Genomic DNA, 24,000 nt, shown 5'->3' on the forward strand with positions numbered 1-24,000 from the left:
AGAAAGGCAGGAAGAGACATAGCCAGATGCACACTAGTCTCTCCCCAGCTCTGCATGCTACATAAATGAGTCTGTGCCACTTCACAGCCACTTCTGGAGTTTGAGGGCGGGTTGAAATTGAATGAGTGACAGGTCGTAGCGCCAATGAGAGAGCGGTTCGAAAAATGGGCTGGGTCTACCGTGTCGATGGCAAAGACCTTACTGATTGGTGGAGTGAATCCACCACTGGCCAATCACTGGCCAAGTGAACCACTTCCGACCCCAGCTGGCTGAGGGGAAGTGTCCCAGACATCTGCAGCATGCAGTAACATAGTGTATCAGCATAAGAACTGTCATGGGTCTGGTGCTGAGACTAGACACACACACACACACACACACACACACACACACACACACACACACACACACACACACACACACACACACACAACACACACACACACACACACACACACACACACACACACACACACACACACACACACACACACAGACACACAGACACACACACACACACACACACACACACACACACACACACACACACACACACACAGGCTGGTGGTGTATCCCTGCTGGTCTTACCCACTAGCCCGGTGGTGTAGCCCTGCTGCTGCAGCCTCTTAGCGAACGTGCTCTCACTGGGGGGAAGCCCCCCCGCCCCACCCAGGAACAGCAGCACCTGCACACGGCCCGTACTGCCCAGCCCTGCACACACACACACACACACACACACACACACACACACACACACACACACACACACACAATTGAGAGACCCTACAATTTTGATACTTTCATCAAAGTATCAAATGTGTGTGTGCTACCTGAGCGCAGTGCGTAGTGTGTAAATGTGTGTAGTGTGTGTGTGTATGTAAGTGCGTGTTCTACCTGAGCGCAGTGCGTAGTGTGTAAGTGTGTGTGTGTGTGTAAGTGTGTGTTCTACCTGAGCGCAGTGCGTAGTGTGTAAGTGTGTGTGTAATTGTGTGTGTGTGTGTCTGTGTGTGTGTGTGTGTGTGTGTGTGTGTGTGTAAGTGTGTGTTCTACCTGAGCGCAGTGCGTAGTGTGTAAGTGTGTGTGTAAGTGTGTGTGTGTGTGTCTGTGTGTGTGTGTGTGTGTGTGTGTGTGTGTGTGTGTGTGTGTGTGTGTGTGTGTGTAAGTGTGTGTTCTACCTGAGCGCAGTGCGTAGTGTGTAAGTGTGTGTGTAAGTGTGTGTGTGTGTGTCTGTGTGTGTGTGTGTGTGTGTGTGTAAGTGTGTGTTCTACCTGAGCGCAGTGCGTAGTGTGTAAGTGTGTGTGTGTGTGTCTGTGTGTGTGTGTGTGTGTGTGTGTGTTCTACCTGAGCGCAGTGCGTAGCGTCCCGTCAGGAAAGCGGCTCGACTCGGGGTGCAGAGAGGAGCAGCTGCAATGTGCTGACTCAGCTTGACCCCTTCTGAAGCCAGTCTGTCGATGTTAGGAGTCCTGCAGGGACAGAGGACATACATTCATGTTAGGAGTCCTGCAGGGACAGAGGACATACATTAATGTTAGGAGTCCTGCAGGGACAGAGGACATACATTCATGTTAGGAGTCCTGCAGGGACAGAGGACATACATTCATGTTAGGAGTCCTGCAGGGACAGAGGACATACATTCATGTTAGGAGTCCTGCAGGGACAGAGGACATACATTCATGTTAGGAGTCCTGCAGGGACAGAGGACATACATTCATGTTAGGAGTCCTGCAGGGACAGAGGACATACATTCATGTTAGGAGTCCTGCAGGGACAGAGGACATACATTAATGTTAGGAGTCCTGCAGGGACAGAGGACATACATTCATGTTAAGAGTCCTGCAGGGACAGAGGACATACATTCATGTTAGGAGTCCTGCAGGGACAGAGGACATACATTCATGTTAAGAGTCCTGCAGGGACAGAGGACATACATTAATGTTAGGAGTCCTGCAGGGACAGAGGACATACATTCATGTTAGTCCTGCAGGGACAGAGGACATACATTCATGTTAGGAGTCCTGCAGGGACAGAGGACATACATTCATGTTAGGAGTCCTGCAGGGACAGAGGACATACATTAATGTTAAGAGTCCTGCAAGGACATAGGACATACATTCATGTTAGGAGTCCTGCAGGGACAGAGGACATACATTCATGTTAGGAGTCCTGCAGGGACAGAGGACATACATTCATGTTAGGAGTCCTGCAGGGACAGAGGACATACATTCATGTTAGGAGTCCTGCAGGGACAGAGGACATACATTCATGTTAGGAGTCCTGCAGGGACAGAGGACATACATTCATGTTAAGAGTCCTGCAAGGACAGAGGACATACATTCATGTTAGGAGTCCTGCAGGGACAGAGGACATACATTCATGTTAGGAGTCCTGCAGGGACAGAGGACATACATTCATGTTAGGAGTCCTGCAGGGACAGAGGACATACATTCATGTTAGGAGTCCTGCAGGGACAGAGGACATACATGAATGTTAAGAGTCCTGCAGGGACAGAGGACATACATTCATGTTAACTCATTAATGGCCAAAGACGTCTTTGACGTGTTATCAGGAATAGCCCTCAGGGCCAATGACGTGTTTGACGTGTTTTTGTTTTTATTAGTGCAGCGTGTAGTTCAAACACTTCCCCAGCCTGTGACATGTTATCAGAGGTCCCTGGCATCTAAGACAAGCCGACAAGACGTGAACAAACACATACCGCAGCTGTTGTTTTGAAATTAAGCAGGAGGAAAAACAGAAAACGGATAAACGCTTCTTTGTGCAGAGAGGAGAAACACCATTGAAACGCCCCTCGGCGCGCTGCACGAGCTGGTCGCCTTCCTGTGTGCCAGCCGGGAGAAAACGGGAGAAAGTAATCCAGAGATGTGTTTGATCATCGGAGGAATGAGGAAATGATCGATCAGTTTGACGGGTAATCCAGAGGGCGGTGAGGACGTGTTGAATAGCCGAGGGGAAAACGGGAACGATCAAACAGCAGGGAGTATAGGACAGGGAGACATGGACGAGGACGGGTGGACCAGAACAAAACAAAATAAACACACGAACAGCTAACAAGGCAGAAGCGGCAGTCACAGCAGCAGACGCCAGCAGTACTCAGACCCGGAAACAACGTAACGAAGATAAAAGGGGGATCGTGTGTGTGTGTGTGTGTGTGTGTGTGTGTGTGTGTCTGTCTGTCTGTCTGTGTGTGTGTCTGTCTGTCTGTCTGTCTGTCTGTCTGTCTGTGTGTCTGTCTGTCTGTCTGTCTGTCTGCACACTCACTCACACTGAGTAAACTGTATTGTTGAATGTAAAAAAAGCACTTGTATATGTATGTACATGTATATACAGTATATATATATATATATATTTATTTATTTTGTCATTTGTGTCATAACGAATAATATTTACATGTCTGATGTCAATACAGTTCAAAATAAAAGAATTGAGAGCGAGTTCTGCCTGAGATTGTGTGATTTACAAAAATCGCCTTTTCTCCTGTTTTTCTTCTCAGAGAGACCTTTTGGGTGAAAACAGGGTGTATATAAATGGCTATAAGTAGAGTACAGAACATGCTAAAAGCTCACTTTTTTTTTCTGGTGAACCCAGAGACGTACATCTTCATTTTGAGGTATTGCAAATCACTTTGGTGCTAATAGATAATTTACTGTGGGTCTTGAAAGATGACCAACAATTATGAAAATCTTTGGCCTGTGCTAAATATTGGCAGTCCTAAACTGGCCATGAATGAGTTAAGAGTCCTGCAGGGACAGAGGACATACATTAATGTTAGGAGTCCTGCAGGGACAGAGGACATACATTAATGTTAAGAGTCCTGCAGGGACAGAGGACATACATGAGATAGGCAGAATGAAGAGATAGAAGAGATTGAGCAGCGGCAGAGACAGTGTGAAGAGAGATAGACACTTAAAGAGAGGCAGAGACAGTGTGAAGAGAGATAGACACTTAAGCCGTTTTCACACATGCGTACAGGAACATTGCCTGTAAATCAATATCGGCCATTTCCTGGAATTTCCCTTCACACCTAAGGGCTCACATGTGTGAATATATCCGTCAAATAAGCTGTATTTGAGGGGGGTCGGGGGGGGGGGGGGGGGGGGGGCACTGCAGAGCGGGTGGGGAGTGACGTGTGCACTTGGATGGGGAATCTTATTTTGGGGGTCGGCAAAACTCTGATGGTGAAATAAGTTCGCTTGTCACACAATAAATCACACTCGTTTGACTTAAGAGGGCATGTATGTTGTATCCTTCACATTCGCTAACCAGTCTTTGAACTGAAATATTTGAAGAAGTTGGGATCCGTTCACCTGCGTCGCGTTGAAGCACTTTTTACAGACTGGCTTCGTTTGATGTGTCCGGGCTTGCCTTCACTGTCAGCAACATAAGTAAGCAAAATACTTCCACATTTCGCTTTGTGCATTTGCTTTCTCAACAAGCGTTGGGCGGCTTCAGACTAGAAGCTGCTGTGTCCTGTGTGTCGGGCTGCTGACTGAAGGACTGGCCAGAGAGAGCAGAGAGGGGAGGGGGGAAATCTGCACGCCCACACATGAAGCAGACATACCGCTCTTCTGACAACCTACGAACTGGTGAAATGTCCGCGATGACGGAAAACAATTTTCACACATGAAAGGCATAGACCACTTTCTGGTCATTTCCCAGTATAAAGCGCATGTGTGAAAACGGCTTTAAAGAGAGGCAGAGACAGTGTGAAGAGAGATAGACACACGAGGACGGTTTCCTATGTTGACGGGGAATTATTGTATCGTTGGTGCCTCCCTTTTAGACGGCGACGGTGAATTTGGGCTTCGGAAACGACACATTTTGAAACCACCCTCCAGAGTGAAATTCTTGGTGACGCTTCCCGCTGATCATTCCATGTAATCGCTTTGAGACGGCTCATTTCAGCGACACACGCGATTACGCCATAGCCATTTACGCCATTTATCATTTATCGTTCTCTATCTCTGATACACTGAAAATACTGGGAGGCGGGCCATAGCGTCTCTGTCGATGATTTGATTTGACAGTTCTGGGCAATGGCGTTGGCGTTGGCCAATCCTGGCGTGTTCCACCCCCAAATCGATTGTGTTCTGGCGCAAAGCGAGTGGGTTTCGGGACGATACAGTCTCGAGCCACTTACGTTATGTTTAGAGCAGCGCAGTAAATACAATATTCCTGGAATGCGAGTTTAACTAAACAGTTACATGTCCTCTGCATTCTACAACAAATTAAAGACATTATAATTTATTTTATTTTGTATCTTACATACTTATTGGCCAAGTTATGACAGTTTATTCTGCCAGGGTACAGAAGGGAGTATAGGCGGCCATCTTGCCTGCAGAGTTTTCAAATCAAGTAGAATACCATTTTGCAAGAAATCTGGGGGGGTCAGTCCCCCTTTAAATAGATGCAAATGAAGTTTACTAGCATCACATTGGAAGGAGGTAGAGATGAGAGATAAAGGACAAAGGTGATGCAGTAAGCAGAATAAGATGGTGATGGCGATGGAAATAATGAAAACAGACAGAGAGAGAACGAGAGAGAGGAGAGAGAGAGGAGAGAGGAGAGAGAAAGAGAGAGAGGAGAGAAAGAGGAGAGAGAGAGAGAGAGAGAGAGAGAGAGAGAGAGAGAGGAGAGAGAGAGGAGAGAGAGAGAGAGAGAGAGAGAGAGGAGAGGAGAGAGAGAGGAGAGAGGAGAGAGAGAGAGAGGAGAGAGAGAGAGAGAGAGAGGAGAGAGAGAGGAGAGAGAGAGAGAGAGAGGAGAGAGGAGAGAGAGAGAGAGAGAGAGGAGAGAGAGAGAGAGAGAGACAGAGAGAGAGAGGAGAGAGATAATGCTTTTCAGACTGTACAGTAGGGGTGGGGGAAAAAATCGATACACCACAGTATCGCGATATTTTGCCTGACGATATTGTATCGATATTGCAAAATAAAATATATATATTTTTTTTTTGCAGGCCATGCCAGGCCACCGGGCTACTATAAACTTTAGTTCCAAGGCCAGCAGTAAACAAACGGTAGCATATTTTTTTGTTTTAACAGTAACAGTTTTGTCATAACAGTCATTTACAAATTCCCCAGTTACTGAATGGGCTGCACAAGATGTTTTGTGTAAGTGAAGTGAAGTTGCAAAAACTACATAAGTACAGTAGTCCACACACACATCCAGTTAAGGTGGACTGTAAGTAGACTGTAACAAACAGTTCAGTTTGTCAGGTGCATGCAACTATGACATGACTTTATGAAAGTTGTTGGTCTGTCTACTTGACAATGTTGCTGCAATAAAATGGTTGAAGTCGGATGTACAGACTGGAAAATTATATATAAACCAGATGTTGACAAAGTTTTCCTTTGGGGACATCATTTGCAGTTGAAAAAGTAAGAAATCGCAATATATCGAAATATCGCAATATTCAATATATCGCAATATCGATATATCGCAATATCGAAAATATCGCAGTATCGCAATACTATCGTATCGTGACTCAAGTATCGTTTCGGTATCGTATCGTGGGCATCTGGTGATTCCCACCCCTACTGTACAGTAGTGATGCGCGGGCCGCAGTTATAACCGCGCTGACCGCAACACACACACATTGCTAGAGGGTTACCTGATGGTATCATTACCGTAGCATCCCACATCGCCGATGCCCAAGTCATCCACCATCATCAGAACGAAGTTGGGCATCCTGTCCGCCTCTGCTCCCATGACAGCAGGAAGTACTGTCACAAGCAGGAAGAGGACACGAGGGGCCAGTGGGAGGGGCCTAAAGGTGAAAGTTCAAAGGCCATTTATAAAGCCAGTGTTTTTAATGCATTGCTTACCGTCACAATCGTTTCCATTTGTTGACGGTAAGCAATGCCTTAAAAACACTGAAACCACACACACAGACACACCAAATTTGCATTTTCAAATATGTCTATGTAGTATGTATATAAGTGCACAGTCAGTTACTAATACATAGAAGCAGCTACACAACATATTGAAGGGTTGTTGTTTTTTAACCAACTTAATTGCCATATTCCACAGAGTGTAATTAGGGGGATTTGTTTTTTTCATACAGTATCACTAGAGGGGGGCAGTGCCGAACTTGTTATCTGCCTCGTAGCACTGCCTCCTACAGGCAGCTCCTATGTTCTGTTGGAACAGAACTTGGCTTTATGGCACAAACAAACTAAACACAAGTGTTTTCTGCAGGCCTCAGGCTCCACTTTATTTCATGTGAACTCATCAGTAATAGAGAGCCAAAGTGGAACTTCACTTCCTGCTTCAGCACTGTACCAGAGTTTTCATCCACCATTTATTTTCCCATAGACATTTCGTAAAATGCTTATAAAAATAGTTTTACTTTGTCAAACCAAACGGTTCAGATATATTTAGAAACAGGAGAGACCACATAACATTTCACTTGGATCAAAATGTAAGAAAATCGCAGATTTAAAGAAAATGTTTTTTCTGTATTGTTTTTTTTAGTTTTGGTTGGAGTGAAATGTTCTATGGTCTCTCCCGATTCTAAATATATCTGAACCGTTTGGTTTGACGAAGTAAAACTATTTTCATAAGCATTTTACAAAATGTCTATGGGAAAATAAATGGCGGATGAAAATCTCTGGTACAGTGCTGAAGCAGGAAGCAGGCAGTCACTTTGGCTCTCTATAATACATCTTTGGTTGCTGTAGCAAAACAAGGCATAAGGCCCATGTTGTGAAAGAGGCTTTAAGTCAACGTTAGAGTATAAACGATTCTGTCAAAACATGCTTTTTCTGCAGTTTGTGTTATAACTGATCATCACTGACGTATTGATGACCAGGAAAGAGATCCTTCAGTGTGGGAGACTCTCAGGGTTCTCACACATAGGCTATTCATCAGCTGTCCGACCAGAGGAGATGTTGCCACTGCTCAGCAAGCCTCTACCTGTTTTTTGCACAAAATTAATAGGTCAATTTCTGTCCACAGACAATTGCCTCTAGTTGATGACGTCTTCCTCTCTGACTTGTATTCCAACACCAGCTTTGCTCCTGCGAACCAAGCATGCATCTCTCAAACATCTCACTCTTCATTGAGTAATGGCAGCCAAAATGATGGACAACTGGCTCTGACCCCATTTATATAGAACTAGATCCTGTCTTTAGCGTGAGGAATACTAGATCCTGTCTTTAGCGTGAGGAATACTAGATCCTGTCTTTAGCGTGAGGAATACTAGATCCTGTCTTTAGCGTGAGGAATACTAGATCCTGTCTTTAGCGTGAGGAACTAGATCCTGTCTTTAGCGTGAGGAATACTAGATCCTGTCTTTAGCGTGAGGAACTAGATCCTGTCTTTAGCGTGAGGAATACTAGATCCTGTCTTTAGCGTGAGGAATACTAGATCCTGTCTTTAGCATGAGGAATACTAGATCCTGTCTTTAGCGTGAGGAATACTAGATCCTGTCTTTAGCGTGAGGAATACTAGATCCTGTCTTTAGCATGAGGAATACTAGATCCTGTCTTTAGCGTGAGGAATACTAGATCCTGTCTTTAGCGTGAGGAATACTAGATCCTGTCTTTAGCATGAGGAATACTAGATCCTGTCTTTAGCGTGAGGAATACTAGATCCTGTCTTTAGCGTGAGGAATACTAGATCCTGTCTTTAGCGTGAGGAATACTAGATCCTGTCTTTAGCGAGAGGAATACTAGATCCTGTCTTTAGCGTGAGGAATACTAGATCCTGTCTTTAGCGTGAGGAACTAGATCCTGTCTTTAGCGTGAGGAACTAGATCCTGTCTTTAGCATGAGGAATACTAGATCCTGTCTTTAGCGTGAGGAACTAGATCCTGTCTTTAGCATGAGGAATACTAGATCCTGTCTTTAGCGTGAGGAATACTAGATCCTGTCTTTAGCATGAGGAATACTAGAGAAAGGGTGGGTAATGATTTCCTTTCATCTTTGCACTCATTCATTCTGTTCTTGAAAGATATGGCAGCTAGTGTTTTACAAGAGGCACCGTTTAATTTGTAACAAGTACAAGAGTACAAGTAGCCTAGATAATGAGCACACTTCGAGACTAAACTAGGTCAATATGTTATCATTGGCCTGTAAATCATTATTTGGTCTGGCCGAGATGGCTCGCGTTGCTCACTGATCACTGCACACAATGATTAACTCCTCCACATAGCAAGAAGTCACACGCAGCACATCTTTCCTGGGCAAACTGGTGGTGCAGAACATAGCTGCAAACTAAATACCTGTTGTTCACGCTGTGTAGTTTATGCTCAAATAAAGTCAGCAGCAAAAACCCAATCACACACATCGTCCACTTTTATAGTTTCAGCTAAAGTCTTTTAGTTGGTTTTAGAATTCGGAAGAAGTGTCAAGTTGTTCTAAAATAGTACAAACTGGCCAGATGGACTCACCTCATAACGGCACAATACAGCGATTCATACTCCACAGTAAAAATGTCACACTTCCCACTCTCCGCCGACGTCATTGGCCACACCCACTGCCTCTACCGTACTGACTGACTGAGCGCACATACCACGTGCCGTAATGTCTAGAGTAAATGCGCCAGGTAAAATGGTAAAAAAAAAATACAATTATTAAACCTTTATTTAACCAGGTTATATATATATATATATATATATATATATATATATATTAATACACCTTTATTTAACCAGGTGAGTCCCATTGAGATGACGGGATCTCTTTCTCTGTCTGTCCCACTGATGACATCATAAGTGATGTCATAAATCACCTGTGAGTTCAGATTTTCCTTAAAGTCAGAGTTTTCCATAAAGTAAAATTGGTTGCACAAAAAATCCTTAAGTCTTGTCCATAAGATTAAACATTTTAAGGAAATCTTAAGGAGAAGACTCACATGTAAGGGTATTTTGTGCAACCAATTTTATTTTATGACTCGGACAATCTTTTGTGGCGTTTGTGCAACCAGCCCCAGTACAGGAGGACTTTATGACCTTCCCTGGATTCTAACACATCTTCAGCCCAATCTGACCTGAGGTGTGAGCGTGCATTAAAGATACACATGCACACAACTTCAACTTGATTATATAGAGAAGATTACCTGCATATTGCCAGAGGGTTTTTGTACACTGTAAATGCACTCTTTGCTACATTTAAAAAAATCTAGACTATACAAATTTGAAAAGTTCTGGGATTCAGTCCAACACAGATGAATTAGTGACCCACACAGCTGAATTAGTTTCAATTGTGAAAGATAATTAGGTTTAATTGACTTGGAATCAAAAACAAAATCGTTGATGAGTGATTATCAGCTGATCTTACCAGTGGCTGCTTGCAATGTTAATTAGTATTTTTATGGCTTGTGTATGCAGAATGAAGGTGACTCATCAGCTCATGTGATTAAGTAGGTGCAGTATGCGATGAATGTGTTTGTGTGTGGTGAGAAGACCTTTAAAGAGAATTCCCACATCTCATTTCTGAGGGCCGCAGGCTTGTCTTTATAGACCTGTCAGTCACAATCACTCACTAACTCCAGACTGTGTGTGTGTGTGTGTGTGTGTGTGCACAAGCTTGTCTTTATAGACCTGTCAGTCACAATCACTCACACACTCCAGACTGTGTGTGTGTGTGTGTGTGTGTGTGCACAAGCTTGTCTTTATAGACCTGTCAGTCACAATCACTCACTAACTCCAGACTGTGTGTGTGTGTGTGTGTGTGTGTGTGTGTGTGTGTGCATTCACTGTTACAAATACCTGACATATCAAATATTTCAGTTCATGTCGCGTTTATTCTCGCTTGCCAGAAAGTATGACCGAAACACACATGCACATTGCACGCTGACACGCACACTCTAAAATAATTTCAATAGTCATGCTATTGAAATTATTTTAGAACAAAAAAAAATCACGTTTGTGAAGAGAATCATGCTGAACCAAAATTCACGTTCCCATAAACTTTTGTTAACCACAGACCTTATTTTATGCATTTAAGTGAAATCCCCATTCTAAAACCCCCATAGACTTTTCCACTGAAGAACCAAATGCCGGCGATTTCTGGATAAAGCCTCCAAAAACACATCATCCCTGCGGTACTCTATATTACTGTAATAAAAAAATATGAATCAGACAGACAGACAGACAGACAGACAGACAGACAGACAGACAGGCAGACAGACAGACAGACAGTCAGACAGACAGACAGACAGACAGACAGACAGACAGACAGACAGACAGACAGACAGGCAGACAGACAGACAGACAGTCAGACAGACAGACAGACAGACAGACAGACAGACAGACAGACAGACAGACAGACAGACAGCATGGAGACTGGACAGCAACCCCCACAAAAACTCTTTTATTGACTCCTCAAACATTATTTACACAATTCACAAAGAAAAGAAAAGAACAAAACAAAACAAGTGCCAGATGATCAAATTAAGAAGACAGTTAAAAAAAAGACAGCATACTTAAATAAAAAGTAGAGTCCTACACTAAACCAACATGAATTGTCTAAATATGTTTAATGAATCAAGATGTATACAGGATAGGAAAGTGCTTCTCCCAAAGAGATTGTGTTATTAAAATCACCTACAAGACATCTCTGCTTGTTTCATTGTTCTTTTTTATGATGATCATATTACTCCCCTCTTGGGGGGGGGGGGGGGGGGGTTGACAGGCAGTGTGTATAAGGCAGGACTGGGCTGGGCTGTGATTAATGCCCGAGCGTTATCCAGGAAGTGCACTTCAGGAGCCGACAAGTGGAGATTTCCTCAGATACATTCTGGTTTGGACGCCATGATCCAAATGTTTGTGTCTCTGTTTTGATGATAAGGAATGTGACTGCTCGGCTCTCAGTAAATGCAGGACTGGACAACAGCAGAAGGCAGCAGGTATTGGGGTTGTGATCATTGTGCGGTGGCAGTTTCCACTCTTGTAGATACAGTAAGCCTGATTGGTTATGTCACTGTGCATGTTTGATACCCCAATACCTCACTGTCCAGTCCTCCTGTCCACTCCTGGCTTTTAGCTTCCTACGATTCCATCTCAGTTTCCTTTAGGAGGAATCGCTCCTTTTGGCTTGAGTAAGGATTGGGCCTGTGCATGTGTACTGCATGTGTACTGCATGTGTCCTGCATGTGTACTGCATGTGTCCTGCATGTGTCCTGCATGTGTCCTGCAGACACCTGGATCAATGATCTTTTCACATTCCCGTCAATAACGTTTAAATTCACGTGAGCAGCTGCAATCAAAGGGCTATTTCCGTGTTTCAAAGGGATCAATATGTCGGAGACAGCTGCTACTATTCTAGTAGACGTTTTGTGTATTCTCACTCACCACCAGGTGGTAGTATAATGCAGAATGAGCTTTCTGTTGGTTCCAATGTGCCAGACAAACTCAGTCGATCACAGAATAAAGGATATGAAGGGATTCCAAACGGAGCATTGACCCAGGGTCTGGCCTACAGTATGTACAGTAGAGTTTATCCATAGTGACATCACAGACTATTCATCTCATTCAGCTTGAGGCTAGGCTGCTAGCAACAGTCTCTGTCCTGTATTACAGCTATGCGGTGCAAAGACAAGTTACACGTCACACAAACTGCGGCACTATGCAGTAGGCTATGCATATCCCAGTAACCCTATTTGAAAATGTAAAGGGGAGGAGTACAAACCTGTAAGGCATCAAATAAGAAGGCAATGAAAAGACATTCCCAAGCTGTTACTATTGTGCTACAGCGGTGAAATAGGGTTAGGTGAGTTTCTTTTTTAGTAAGAGCGCTGCTTCTGGGCCATTCTACAATATTGAGCACAAAATAGCCCAGGAAACAAGTTGTCTGAAGACAGTTTGGGTCAGCTTTGAGGCACCGCTGATCTATACATGCCATGTAAATGAGTGATATTTGTAACGTGGAGATAAGAGTAATAAAAAAAACACACAGTAACAGCAACTGGCTTGATCAATACTCCAAAACAGACGTAGAGCGGAGAGAGTTTCACCACTGAAATCAACAGAGACTCCAAGAGTTCTGAACACAACATTCACAAAAAGTAGTTCTGGACACAAAACAGTTCCAGTAAAGGCAAACTGAGACGAATGAGCTATACAATTTGAGGTGTGTTAAAATCTAAAGTAGCCTACATGAACATGTTCAAAAGTCAAAACTTGTTTAAAGATAAACCAAGAACTCCTCGTTTATTTGGATATATACAGTATCTGAAACTACTTTCGTCTCTGTTTTCACTTAAGCAGCCCGACTCTTCTCCCTGTACTCTGTGTCAGTGCTTCTCAACCTGGGGGTCGCAAGATTAGGGTTTAGGGGGTCGTGGGATGATTGTCAAAAAAGAAAAGAAAAAATATACTTTTTTCTCCATTGATGATTAAATCTTGCATACCAATGATTGAATGTCTCATAAAGCTTGAGTGAGTGAGTGAGTGAGTGAGTGAATGCATGCACACTGTCGTCGGGGTGGGTAGTGGCGGGAGGGGGTGTAGCGAGCCCCAGCCCAAAGTGTTTTGGGGGGCGGTTGAGAAGCACTGCTCTATGTCTCTGGGTGGGTCAGGCCAGTCTGTGTCAGTGTAAGGCACTATAGAGGAGAAGTTACTGCATCACAACTAGATTGACATAGATCATAATACTAGATCAGAACAACATCTAACATGATCACATTTCAGATGAACACTCATCCATTAACAGAAGCTGGGTCGGACTTCACTGTGTCCCACGCCAGTACATTTAGGAAGGGAATATCTTCATCTTAATATGAAAGGAAGTAAAGAGATGATTTCTGTAAATTAGTTCGAGGTTTTGAAGAATTTTGAGGAAGAATTTTGTAATGAATTTTGTATCGATTTTGGCGCTTCAGTTAATTGAAAATGCACATTGAAGCGCTGACATAGAAATTGCTTGTGTTCCGCCATAAAGGAATAGGCCGTTTTCACAGCAGCCATTTTAAGGTGTCAAAGCAGGGTAAATACAGGTATAACCAATAACAGGTGTTCCTCGTTAATGCTATTGGTTACAACTGTGTTTACCTTGCTTTGACACTCAAAATGGCTGCTGTGCAAAGGGTCTATATGGATGTTTTGGCTTTTTCTAATTAGCAATTTCATCCATTTCTAATGACTGTCCTAAATTGACTGAGGGGAAGTGGTAGTCACCCATGACGATTTAAAACTAAGCCCGTCACCAATCAAAGTACACACACACACACACACACACACACACATACAGTGACATCACTGGTCCGCTAAACAGGGATTGGACCATATAACAGCATCTCCAGAATCCAGGAAGTACAGTGGTAGTCATATATAGAAGTCCCTCGTTACGCATCTGCCTTGCATTAGTACCGCAGCAGCCACTGTAGACATTCTTTATGTAATATTGCACAGGAGAGTAAAAGAGATATTTATCTCTCCCATTGATCCCATTGATTGAAAACATTAAATCATTTAAAATTTCCACAATTTCTTCCCGCAGTTTGAGCAAAGGTGCACAAGGATTGTTGTAAGTATGCAGTAAAAAGCAGGACTTCTACAATGTCTACATCTGTAATATTGGTTTACAATGCTGCAACTACATGTTACTTACTGTAACACATCTGATATACATTCACATTATATGACAATAACTGGATTGCAGTCATACAAATAAACATAACAAAAGTTATTCTATAATTGTTTTAGCCATCTTATGGTCATAACTAATAATAGGAGATTAAATCTCGTTCTCATGGATACTAGAGGGAAAAAACACTATTATTTAGTTTACAAGTCGGATTTGGCTTTAAGTTGAAAATGTCGTCCATCAGTTTAATGGATTATAATGTAACAATCACAAAATCCCTATTTTTCCACACACATTAACTCACGTTTTCTGATTGAACTCCTACTTCTCCACACATGTATGCAGAGGCACGCACGCACGCACGCACGCACGCAAACGCACACACACACACACACACGCAAACGCAAACGCACACGCACACACACACACACACACACACACACACACACACACACACACACACACACACAGACACACACACACACACAGCCCCACACTGGGGCCTCACAGTAACATACTGCAGCTCTACGGCCGAGTGGATCGAGGCAGTGAGCTCGCCACTTGACTGCGGTTGGTCCAGGCAGTCATGTGATCATTGTTGGTCTAGGAAGAGTTCAGCAGGTTGCTAAGGACTGCAATAAAAGCAAAAATACACAGAGGTCAGTGTAAAGGTCACAACATTTCAAAGTAAAAGTGTACTCATTGTGTGAGTGTGTGTGTGTGTGTGTGTGTGTGTGTGTGTGTGTGTGTGTGTGTGTGTGTGTGTGTGTGTGTGTGTGTGTGTGTGTGTGTGTGTGTGTGTGTGTGTGTGTGTAGCCTCTTCTAAACATGAAGTCTGGATCATGTCCGGCTAGCCAGAGCAGGATATTTTCCGGTTTTACCTTTCTAGACATGAGGAGTCTGTGTTTAGAAACAGCTGGAAATGGTCCGTATTCTCTCTGCCAGTGGGCAGGGGGAGGGGGTGCGGTAGCGTGTATCGATAACAAGAAATGTGATATGGAAACAGCTTTAGCGAATCTGTAACCAAACTCCATTCAAAAACATGCATTTTTAACGAAGGATCCATTCCGACCATTCAGGCAATAACGAGGGGTGGCAATGTGCCAAAAATGAGCGCTTGCCTTTGTTACATCGGCCAAAAGTTGCCCAGTCAAAATAGTGGTCGCACCGTCGTCAATCACTGTGGGTGATTTATTTTACAAGTGGCATTCAAGTCATATCTGACTAGTTTTCAATTTATTTCTCCCCACAAAAGTTAAGCTAGGCCTATGTCTCGATATAGGCTGTCAGTCAGTCAGCTCCTCTCCGCAGCTGTGTTAAGGCTGAATTATGCTCACCCTGCCGTGAAGGGCGCGGGGGTGGAGCGAGGGCCGGGCATGTCAAATGACGTAAATTTGTTGGCCGTGGTTATTCGCTACCTCCGTCGGGCGCTCGCCTTTTTTTTCTCACAGCGCGAGCAACGCACAGCTTCTCTCCAAACATGGCCGCTTTCAAGCCACTGAACCCTGAACACTGAGTTGTGTTTTTGCCACATTTCTTGACCCATGTGGTAGGCTATAAACTTTGATTTGCAACTGTTCGTTTTTAGTAATTTCACCAAGTAAATGTGTTGTGTTGAGAGCATTATTGAGAGAGATTAAAAGCAGCACAGAGTAGGCAATCAGGGCTGAGAAGTAAAACGGCTTTCAGTAAAAACAAGTTTGGTTAGTCCTTCATGTGCTGATGTGCGGTCGTTTCGTTGAGAGTGAAAGCGCACTCAGTACTGCACATAATAGCGTTTCATTGCGACTTTTCACGGGCTGTTCTCACCATTGTACAATACATGCTGATCACTTTCTGAGTATAATGGCATCAGCCCCAGCGCGGGGTCTGCACGGTGACTCGCGGAGACTCGCGGGGCCCCACCCCCACGGAGCTTTGCTCGAGTATAAGAGCATCTTTAGCTTGGACGCTCACAGTCACAACACTGGCTGTCGAGTCACAATACCTGGCTGCATCCAACTCGAGACAACTTTTCAGACCCTCCTGGAGACAATCTTTCTCAGAAGAGACTAACATTAGCGACAAATCTGGAGACTTTTTCTGACATGGGATTAACATTACCAGCCAGCAGCAGTAAGCAGGCAATGACGATAGCTGGGTAAGTCCCGCTAGCATCAATGCTAAGTTAGCAAAGTACCCGAGCGCAGCTGAAGCACATGGCTAATTAATATGGATGTTAATGTCCATATTAATTAGCCATGTGCTTCCGCGATGACATCGTGTATTGGCGATGTCAAAGGGTGGCGATTGACAATCTGACTGAGGTCAAGATCGCGCAACTCTAGTAGTAGGCTATCATCTCCTTGTTGCATTTTTAAACTGGCAGATGGGGGACAAAGAAACAATTCAACTTTTACTTGTTTACTCACCTAATTTGGCTCTCTTCCAAATAATCCAGCCACGTAACTAACGCTAGCCTACGTCCATTCATGAAAATAATGATCACTGGGACATTAATTATTTGTAAAGTGCCACCACCCGCCCACTCAGACATAACAGCTGCTTTTCCAATAATGCGGATCCTATACTAGGGGCTCAGATGGTCATGATCCGCACTCGCGGGAGTGCGCATAAGCCGGCTAATTGTTTGGTTATAATCCGGATTCCACTGCATGTTTGGAAGGGGCTTGTGTGTGTGTCATACCCTGGGGGTCTGACTGGGCCTCTGCTGGGTCAGCTTTGCGGGGCACTTCCGGATCTGCTGCTAATGAGAGAGAGAGAGAGAGAGAGAGACACACACACACACACACACACACACACACACACACACACACACACACACACACACACACACACACACACACACACACACACACACACACACAGAGAGATAGGGAGAGGCAGGTCAGGCATCATATGTCAATTTGGATTTCACATGTATTTAATTCATAATATAACAACAATAATAAAACAATAATTTAATGTTTTCCCTACTCCTTAAGAGAGATCACTTTGTGTCCTCACTACTGCCCCCTGTAGTAAATATGAGGAGATTGTCCCTCTCTGAGCGGTGCTGTGCTGACACACATCTCCACTGAGACCAAGGAGGATGTTCTAAAGAACATACATGTATGTTCTAGCACATATAGAACATAAAGTAAACATACGAGCTGTGAATCTGAATGTTCAAGTTCAACTTCAAGTTTATTCGTATGTCCCAGAAGGGCACTTTGGGTTGCAGCAAAACATAAAAACATAGAAAACAGTCATAACATCACGCAACATTTGGATAAAAAACATAAAGTGCAGAATGTGACTTTTGCCCTAGAAGCTGAAGCTGAACAGCCTATTCTTCAGTTAGCATCATGTTGACTGTAAATGAGAGCTGGGCTGAATCAGCAGTATCACTATGCAGGATGTGTGTGACTTGATTGTGATTGACCCCGCCCATTTCATGTTATGTGGGCACCTGACAGAAGTAGCATTACCCTGTTCCCTTCCCACCCCCTCCCTTTCCCTGGTAACCCACCTTTTGAAGAATATAACATAACAAAATAAGAAATGGAGTGAAAGAGTTGCAATTAGTGCTTCCTCAGCAGATTCATTATTACGTTACATTTATTTTCATGATTTATTTGTACATTTTTCCATTTTCCCCTTTCTCTCAAGTACCCCCTGTAGTACATCCACTTACCCCTAGGGGGATGCGTACTCCAGTATTATTATTTTTTATTTAGCCTTTATTTAAACATTTACAAGTGCGACCTTTTGCAACCAGTGGTTCCAGTTTGGGAACCACTGGTCTAGAGCAGTGGTTCTCAACTGGTCTAGCCTCACGACCAGTGGGCAGGCCCACCCCCTTCCCTCTGATGACGCGGAAGTAAATTGAAAAGCTGTAGTTCCTCGAATGGCCACTAGGCGTTGGGGCAGGGGCAGTATAGGCATTCCCCCCCATGTTAAAATGCCCGACTTTGTAACATGATTAAACAGCATTCCAGTTAGGGGCGAAACACGGTTTTGGTCTAACTAATTTTTTACAATGGGCATGACGCTTAGAGCCCACTTTACACTGTTTACACAGCCTGTGACGCTTGTTAAAGCCGTGATCGTTGTGGGATTATTACACCTGAGAGACAGACAGACCTGGAGCCTGTACTACGAAGCTAGTTTAACAGCGATAAGTCCCTTTGATCTGGTTTGACTGAACAGGATCAAAGCTATCTAGTTAACTGATACTACGACGCTGGTTTTCTACTAGGTAAGTGGACCTGGGATCTGCCTGTGCACGCGCACGTTTTTCGCTCGTGCACAGGCGCGCGTCCACGCGAAAGAGGTGCGCTAGCCAATCACATTATGAACAGCTGAGTTGATCCACGCCCACACCCATTTCCACACCCATTTCCTCGTTCAATGAATGCGCAGTGCATGATCAGAGTTTAGCTAATATCCAGTTGTATCTAAACAAAAACCCCTCATGTTTAAAAAGGTAAAACTCGTGCTAGCCAGACATGATCCAGACTTCATGTTTAAAAGCCACTTTGGTCAGCTAGATAGTTACCCTCTCTATTTTTGAAGCAGAGTTTCTTCTTCTGGTAGGTGTAGTATCCAATGATCGCTCCCACTATGGCCACACCCACTGTACACAGGATGCCAGCTATTGAGCTGGAGCTGCTCGCTGTGAGAAACAAAAACAAGCAAATCAATGACACAAGTGCATCACATTGTGTTGTTCTCATAAACATACAGTAGAATCAGAATGTTATTTATGAATTCTATTATGAAATCAGTTTTACCATTTGTGGTCATTTAAGGTGGTGTTATCCGGTATCGTATTACAAGGTTGTCTGATGAATAATATTCTATTGATTGTGGCTTTTCAGTGAAATGTTATTTATTTGTAATTTTGAGAATCACCACTAGGTGGCACATGTGGCTGAAATAATGGATGACAATCCAGCCATGAGACTGACATGTACTTCTCAGGCTCCCTTCTGTGTGTGTGTGTGTGTGTGTGTGTGTGTGTGTGTGTGTGTGTGTGTGTGTGTGTGTGTGTGTGTGTGTGTGTGCGTGCGTGCGTGCGTGCGTGCGTGCGTGCGTGCGTGCGTGCGTGCGAGAGAGAGAGAGAGAGAATTGTCTTGTTTCTGATCTCCTTTCACTCAGTTATCCCATAATTAGAGCCCCAGAAACGATCCGAGTGGCCTCGCAATTCTGTCTGCACCTGTGAGACAGTTGCTATGACAACAACGCTGTGACACCTCAGAATAGTTTTGGTGCCGAGTCATAGCATACAGCAGATAGCAACCATAGTCAAGATCAAAGAAAAACATAAACACACACGCACGCATGCACGCATGCACACTCACACACACACACACACACACACACACACACACACACACACACACACACACACACACACACACACACACACACACACACACACACACACACACACACACACACACACACTACCGAAACACCTTCTACATGCCTATCCTTTCTCTCTCAGAAATACATACACCCTAAAGACTGAACATTTGAAATAGCAATTTCAATCATCTATTTCCACAGGGTGAACTAGTAAAAACTGGGTCTTGACCTGAGCTGAACTAGTTTAGGATAAATCTACATTGCCAAGATGACAATGAAATTAGTTGAACTCAAAAAGTGATGTAGAGTTAAAGCAGCTACGAGCAAGATTTTTGATTGTTATTAAACAGTCTAAATTTAATATCGATGCCTCACATCTCACCTCAGATAGTAGACGAGACCAACACCGAGTAGTCTCGCTTGAACGCTGAGTGAATCGGCCAGTGTTGTCTTGATGATTAGTCTGTCAGCGGGCCGGGGCAGATCAGGAAGTGAAATGAAACGGTTTGCGGGAGCCACTTCGGCCATAACCACAAAATTACAAAATTACTTTCAAACAAACTGTTACAATATAACGACAGATGTTCGCGAGAGCAGAACGTAGACAGCTGTTTTGGGTCTGCTGCTACGGCCATAAACCGTTTCGCTCTGCCTAGCAACTGTTTACAGCTGCCGTAAACCGTTTCGCTCTGCCTAGCAACAGACCCAAAACAAGAAGGATGGATTTCCTCTCTACATCAAAGGGTTTTCTACTCTCGCGAACATCTCTCATTATATTCTAACAGTTTGTTTGAAAGTAATTTTGTTATTTTGTGGTTATGGCCGAAGTGGCTGCCACAAACCGTTTCATTTCACTTCCTGATCTGCCCCGGCCCGCTGACAGACTAATCATCAAGACAACACTCACCGATTCACTCGGCGTTCAAGCAAGACTACTCAGCGTTGGTCTCGTCTACTATCTGAGGTAAGATGTGAGGCATCGATATTAAATTTAGACTGTTTAATAACAATCGAAAATCTTGCTCGTAGCTGCTTTAACTTAACTAAAGTGAAAATGAAATCCAAATTAGGATGACGCATGTAGCAGTTACAAGGGAGGAGGAGATGTACAATTCTGCTTCACTGGATAGGAGTTAGTGATGATTTCCAACCATGAAACAAACTATTTCCTTGCAAGGCCTGTTTGAGTTTGTTTCCTCAGATAGTCGACGTCATTGAAGCATGGGCGTAGGTTTGGGTAGGGACGCTAGGGACACCGCGGGGGGTAAACTAACAGAACATTTACCAGTAAATACCAACCCAAGAAATCTCTGTTGCCAAATACCCTCATTCCTTTGGTTGGAGGGGACAGTTAGTTCTGATGTATTTATGATGTTTAAGATTTTGTATCAGACACACGAGACAATGGCGGTATCACAAAGGCAAAAACTGGCAGAAGTGAAAGTATTGCTAAAGTGAGCTTAACATTTTGCTGTAACTAATGTTTTATATGCATTTAAATTGAGGTGTAAGGGGAAAAGACATAGTATATGTCTTTATTACAAAGTTAATGAACAAAAATACTAACTTCATGGTCCAATTAAATACCTGTGCATTAGAAAATAGTGTTAAGGTGCGTTCACACCAACCTATTAAAGTTTTTCGCTGGCGTCGAGTTTACATACAAAGTCAATGCAAACGAGCGATTGAGCGTATATTCGCCTGGGAGAAAAATCGCTGGGCGTCCGGGTGGCAGAGACAGAGCGATAGGGAGAAAATTTGCTCGTCGCTCGAGATGAAATATCCCAACTCGAGCGAAAATACGCTGGCATCAGTCGCTCGCCGCTCAACGCTGATTGGCTGCCGTGTGAGAGCGAGTCAAGGATCACACTGGCTTGGAACAAACCGCTGGTTTATTGTGTGGCAACAAACCGCATTGACAGGCTGACAGCTGACATGAAGTGAAGTCTGTCCTACCGGTATGGAGCTCGCATTAGGAGCACGCTGATAGGCTTTAGCTTGTAAACAATGACGGTGGCTCGTAGTGGACAAATATCATGACATTGCGTAACGTTATATCCCCCACATGTCCGTCATTTCGTGTGCCTGTTGATGAGCGATTTAAACAGAGCGACAGAGCGATTCCAAAGGGTTGACTTGAGCGACAGAGCGAAAAATAAATATCTCGGTGTGAACGCACCTTTAGATTATATTCAACAGTATAGTGTAACCGAATGACTGTGAGACCTCGTGAGTGGCAAGTGGTAGCGAGTACGTTGGTTAAACTCACTCTCCTGTATAAAGGCCCGTTAATCAGCTCCACCAAGGGAGCTTAGCTCCACAGGATGAAGTAACATAATTAGCAGTTATCATAACTAAAACAAGAAGAGTTAACACATTTTTGTCTTCAGTATTTTCTTTTCTTCTTAGTTTAGTTTACAGCAAATAGGAATAGTGGGAAGATTTATATTCTCTGCTATACTACTTAGTTTAGGTTTCAAGGTTTGAGCTGCGGCCAGCTTACGCCGTGTGTCCATCTAGTGTCTTTTTCTGACCGTTAAACGCTGCAAGTACGCTGGGGAGATCCAGTTTGCTGTTCCTCTGCTACAGGGAAACATATACGGTAATTTATGTCAGTGCACCCTGAGTGCACCCTGTCTAATTTTGATCTTGTGTTGCTTCCTGCATCTTAGACACAAAATGGCTGATTTGGGCATAGGCATATAATAGCACAAACACACAAGGAAACACACACGCACACACACACACACACACACACACACACACACACACACACACACACACACACACACACACACACACACACACACACACACACACATACACACACACACACACACACACACACACACACACACACACACACACACACACACACACACACACATGGGAGGTATTTGTCTATGTAGCATGATGTAGAGTACATGCATGTGGACAGTATCTCACATGATGCGGCTGTGGAAACAGACATGTGTGGGAATAGCATGTGCTCAGCAGCCAAAACCCTTATCACACACACACGCTACATTTTCCTGTTGTCGTGTGAAAAGCTTGTAACCCCAGATTTGGGCTATTTTTCTGTATTCATTTGACTTGAAGGATTACCTGCTCTTCATTGGGCCGAGAAGATTCTTATGAAAACATAAGAATCGGAAAGAAAGATCAAAAGACAGGCTTCAAAAAGCCCAAAACAAACTAATGAGGGTCATCCTTAACCTCAGTCCAAGAACGCACATTAGCCCAAACCATTTTAAAGAGTTGAATTGGCTACAAGGTACAGTTCAAAAGTACTTTACTAAGTACTTCCAGTTTGTTCGGGACACTCATAGCCTGAACACGAGGGCTAGTGCAGCGAACTTGAAACTACTAGCCAACCTAAAAAGGAAGTACATTCCTCCTCCACATGGAGGCGGAGGAGTGGAACAAGATCCATAACCAAATTAAAGCTGCTAATTCTCGGAACAGTTTTAAAAATCTCCTGAAAAATGTCGTGCTAAGTAAGATTCAGTAATATACTATATATATATATATATATATATATATATATATATATATATATATATATATATATATATATATATATATATATATAATATGTAGCACGTTGGTTTGTATCACTTCTTTTGATTCTTGATTGTTCTATATTGATGTTTGTTGTGTCGGGGGCAGGGCCACAATGCAAATCCAACTTTTTTGTGTCATCCTGATGAATTATTTTGTACTGTATGCTTGTGATGTGTATTTTTTTATTTATCAAATAAATAAATCCATTCATTCATTCATTCAAAGAAAGAAAGAAAGAAAGAAAGAAAGAAAGAAAGAAAGAAAGAAAGAAAGAAAGAAAGAAAGAAAGAAAGAAAGAAAGAAAGAAAGAAAGAAAGAAAGAAAGAAAGAAAGAAAGAAAAAGAAAGAAAGAAGCACAACTCACCCTGGGCCTCGGGTGCTGCTGCTTTTTAGGATGGAGAGCACATGAACATACATAAACATATCAACATACATAAACATATCAACATACATAAACATATCAACATACATAAACATATCAACATACATAAACATATCAACATATATAAACACATGCCACTTGACCATTTCTAAACACATTTCTTTT

General features: G+C 43.4%; 2 protein-coding genes across 3 annotated transcripts in view; both read right to left on the minus strand.

Annotated features, from left to right (window-relative positions):
* Positions 1 to 6,717, minus strand: part of arsh (arylsulfatase H) — a gene marked incomplete at both ends in the record, with an annotated part of 26,124 nt that extends 19,407 nt beyond the window's left edge. Inside the window, 3 exons of the mRNA XM_083642224.1 lie at positions 586 to 708; positions 1,339 to 1,460; positions 6,620 to 6,717. Of these exons, the coding sequence (XP_083498350.1) occupies positions 586 to 708; positions 1,339 to 1,460; positions 6,620 to 6,717 (343 nt within the window). The remainder of the gene's footprint in view (positions 1 to 585; positions 709 to 1,338; positions 1,461 to 6,619) is intronic.
* A 4,591-nt stretch (positions 6,718 to 11,308) lies between these two features.
* LOC310780449 (uncharacterized protein) overlaps positions 11,309 to 24,000 on the minus strand; it is a 55,433-nt gene continuing 42,741 nt past the window's right edge. The window contains exons 9-12 of one of the 2 annotated variants that reach the window (XM_083641027.1): positions 23,818 to 23,838; positions 19,078 to 19,194; positions 17,224 to 17,280; positions 11,309 to 15,169 (exon numbers count right to left, since the gene is read on the minus strand). In XM_083641027.1, coding sequence (XP_083497153.1) covers positions 15,141 to 15,169; positions 17,224 to 17,280; positions 19,078 to 19,194; positions 23,818 to 23,838 — 224 coding nt within the window. In that variant the 3' untranslated portion in view covers positions 11,309 to 15,140. Of the gene's footprint in view, positions 15,170 to 17,223; positions 17,284 to 19,077; positions 19,195 to 23,817; positions 23,839 to 24,000 lie in introns of both variants that reach the window. The other variant, XM_083641026.1, reaches the window with a different exon arrangement.

Source organism: Poromitra crassiceps (assembly GCF_964638095.1).
Source record: "Poromitra crassiceps genome assembly, chromosome: 8".
Lineage (NCBI taxonomy): Eukaryota > Metazoa > Chordata > Actinopteri > Beryciformes > Melamphaidae > Poromitra > Poromitra crassiceps.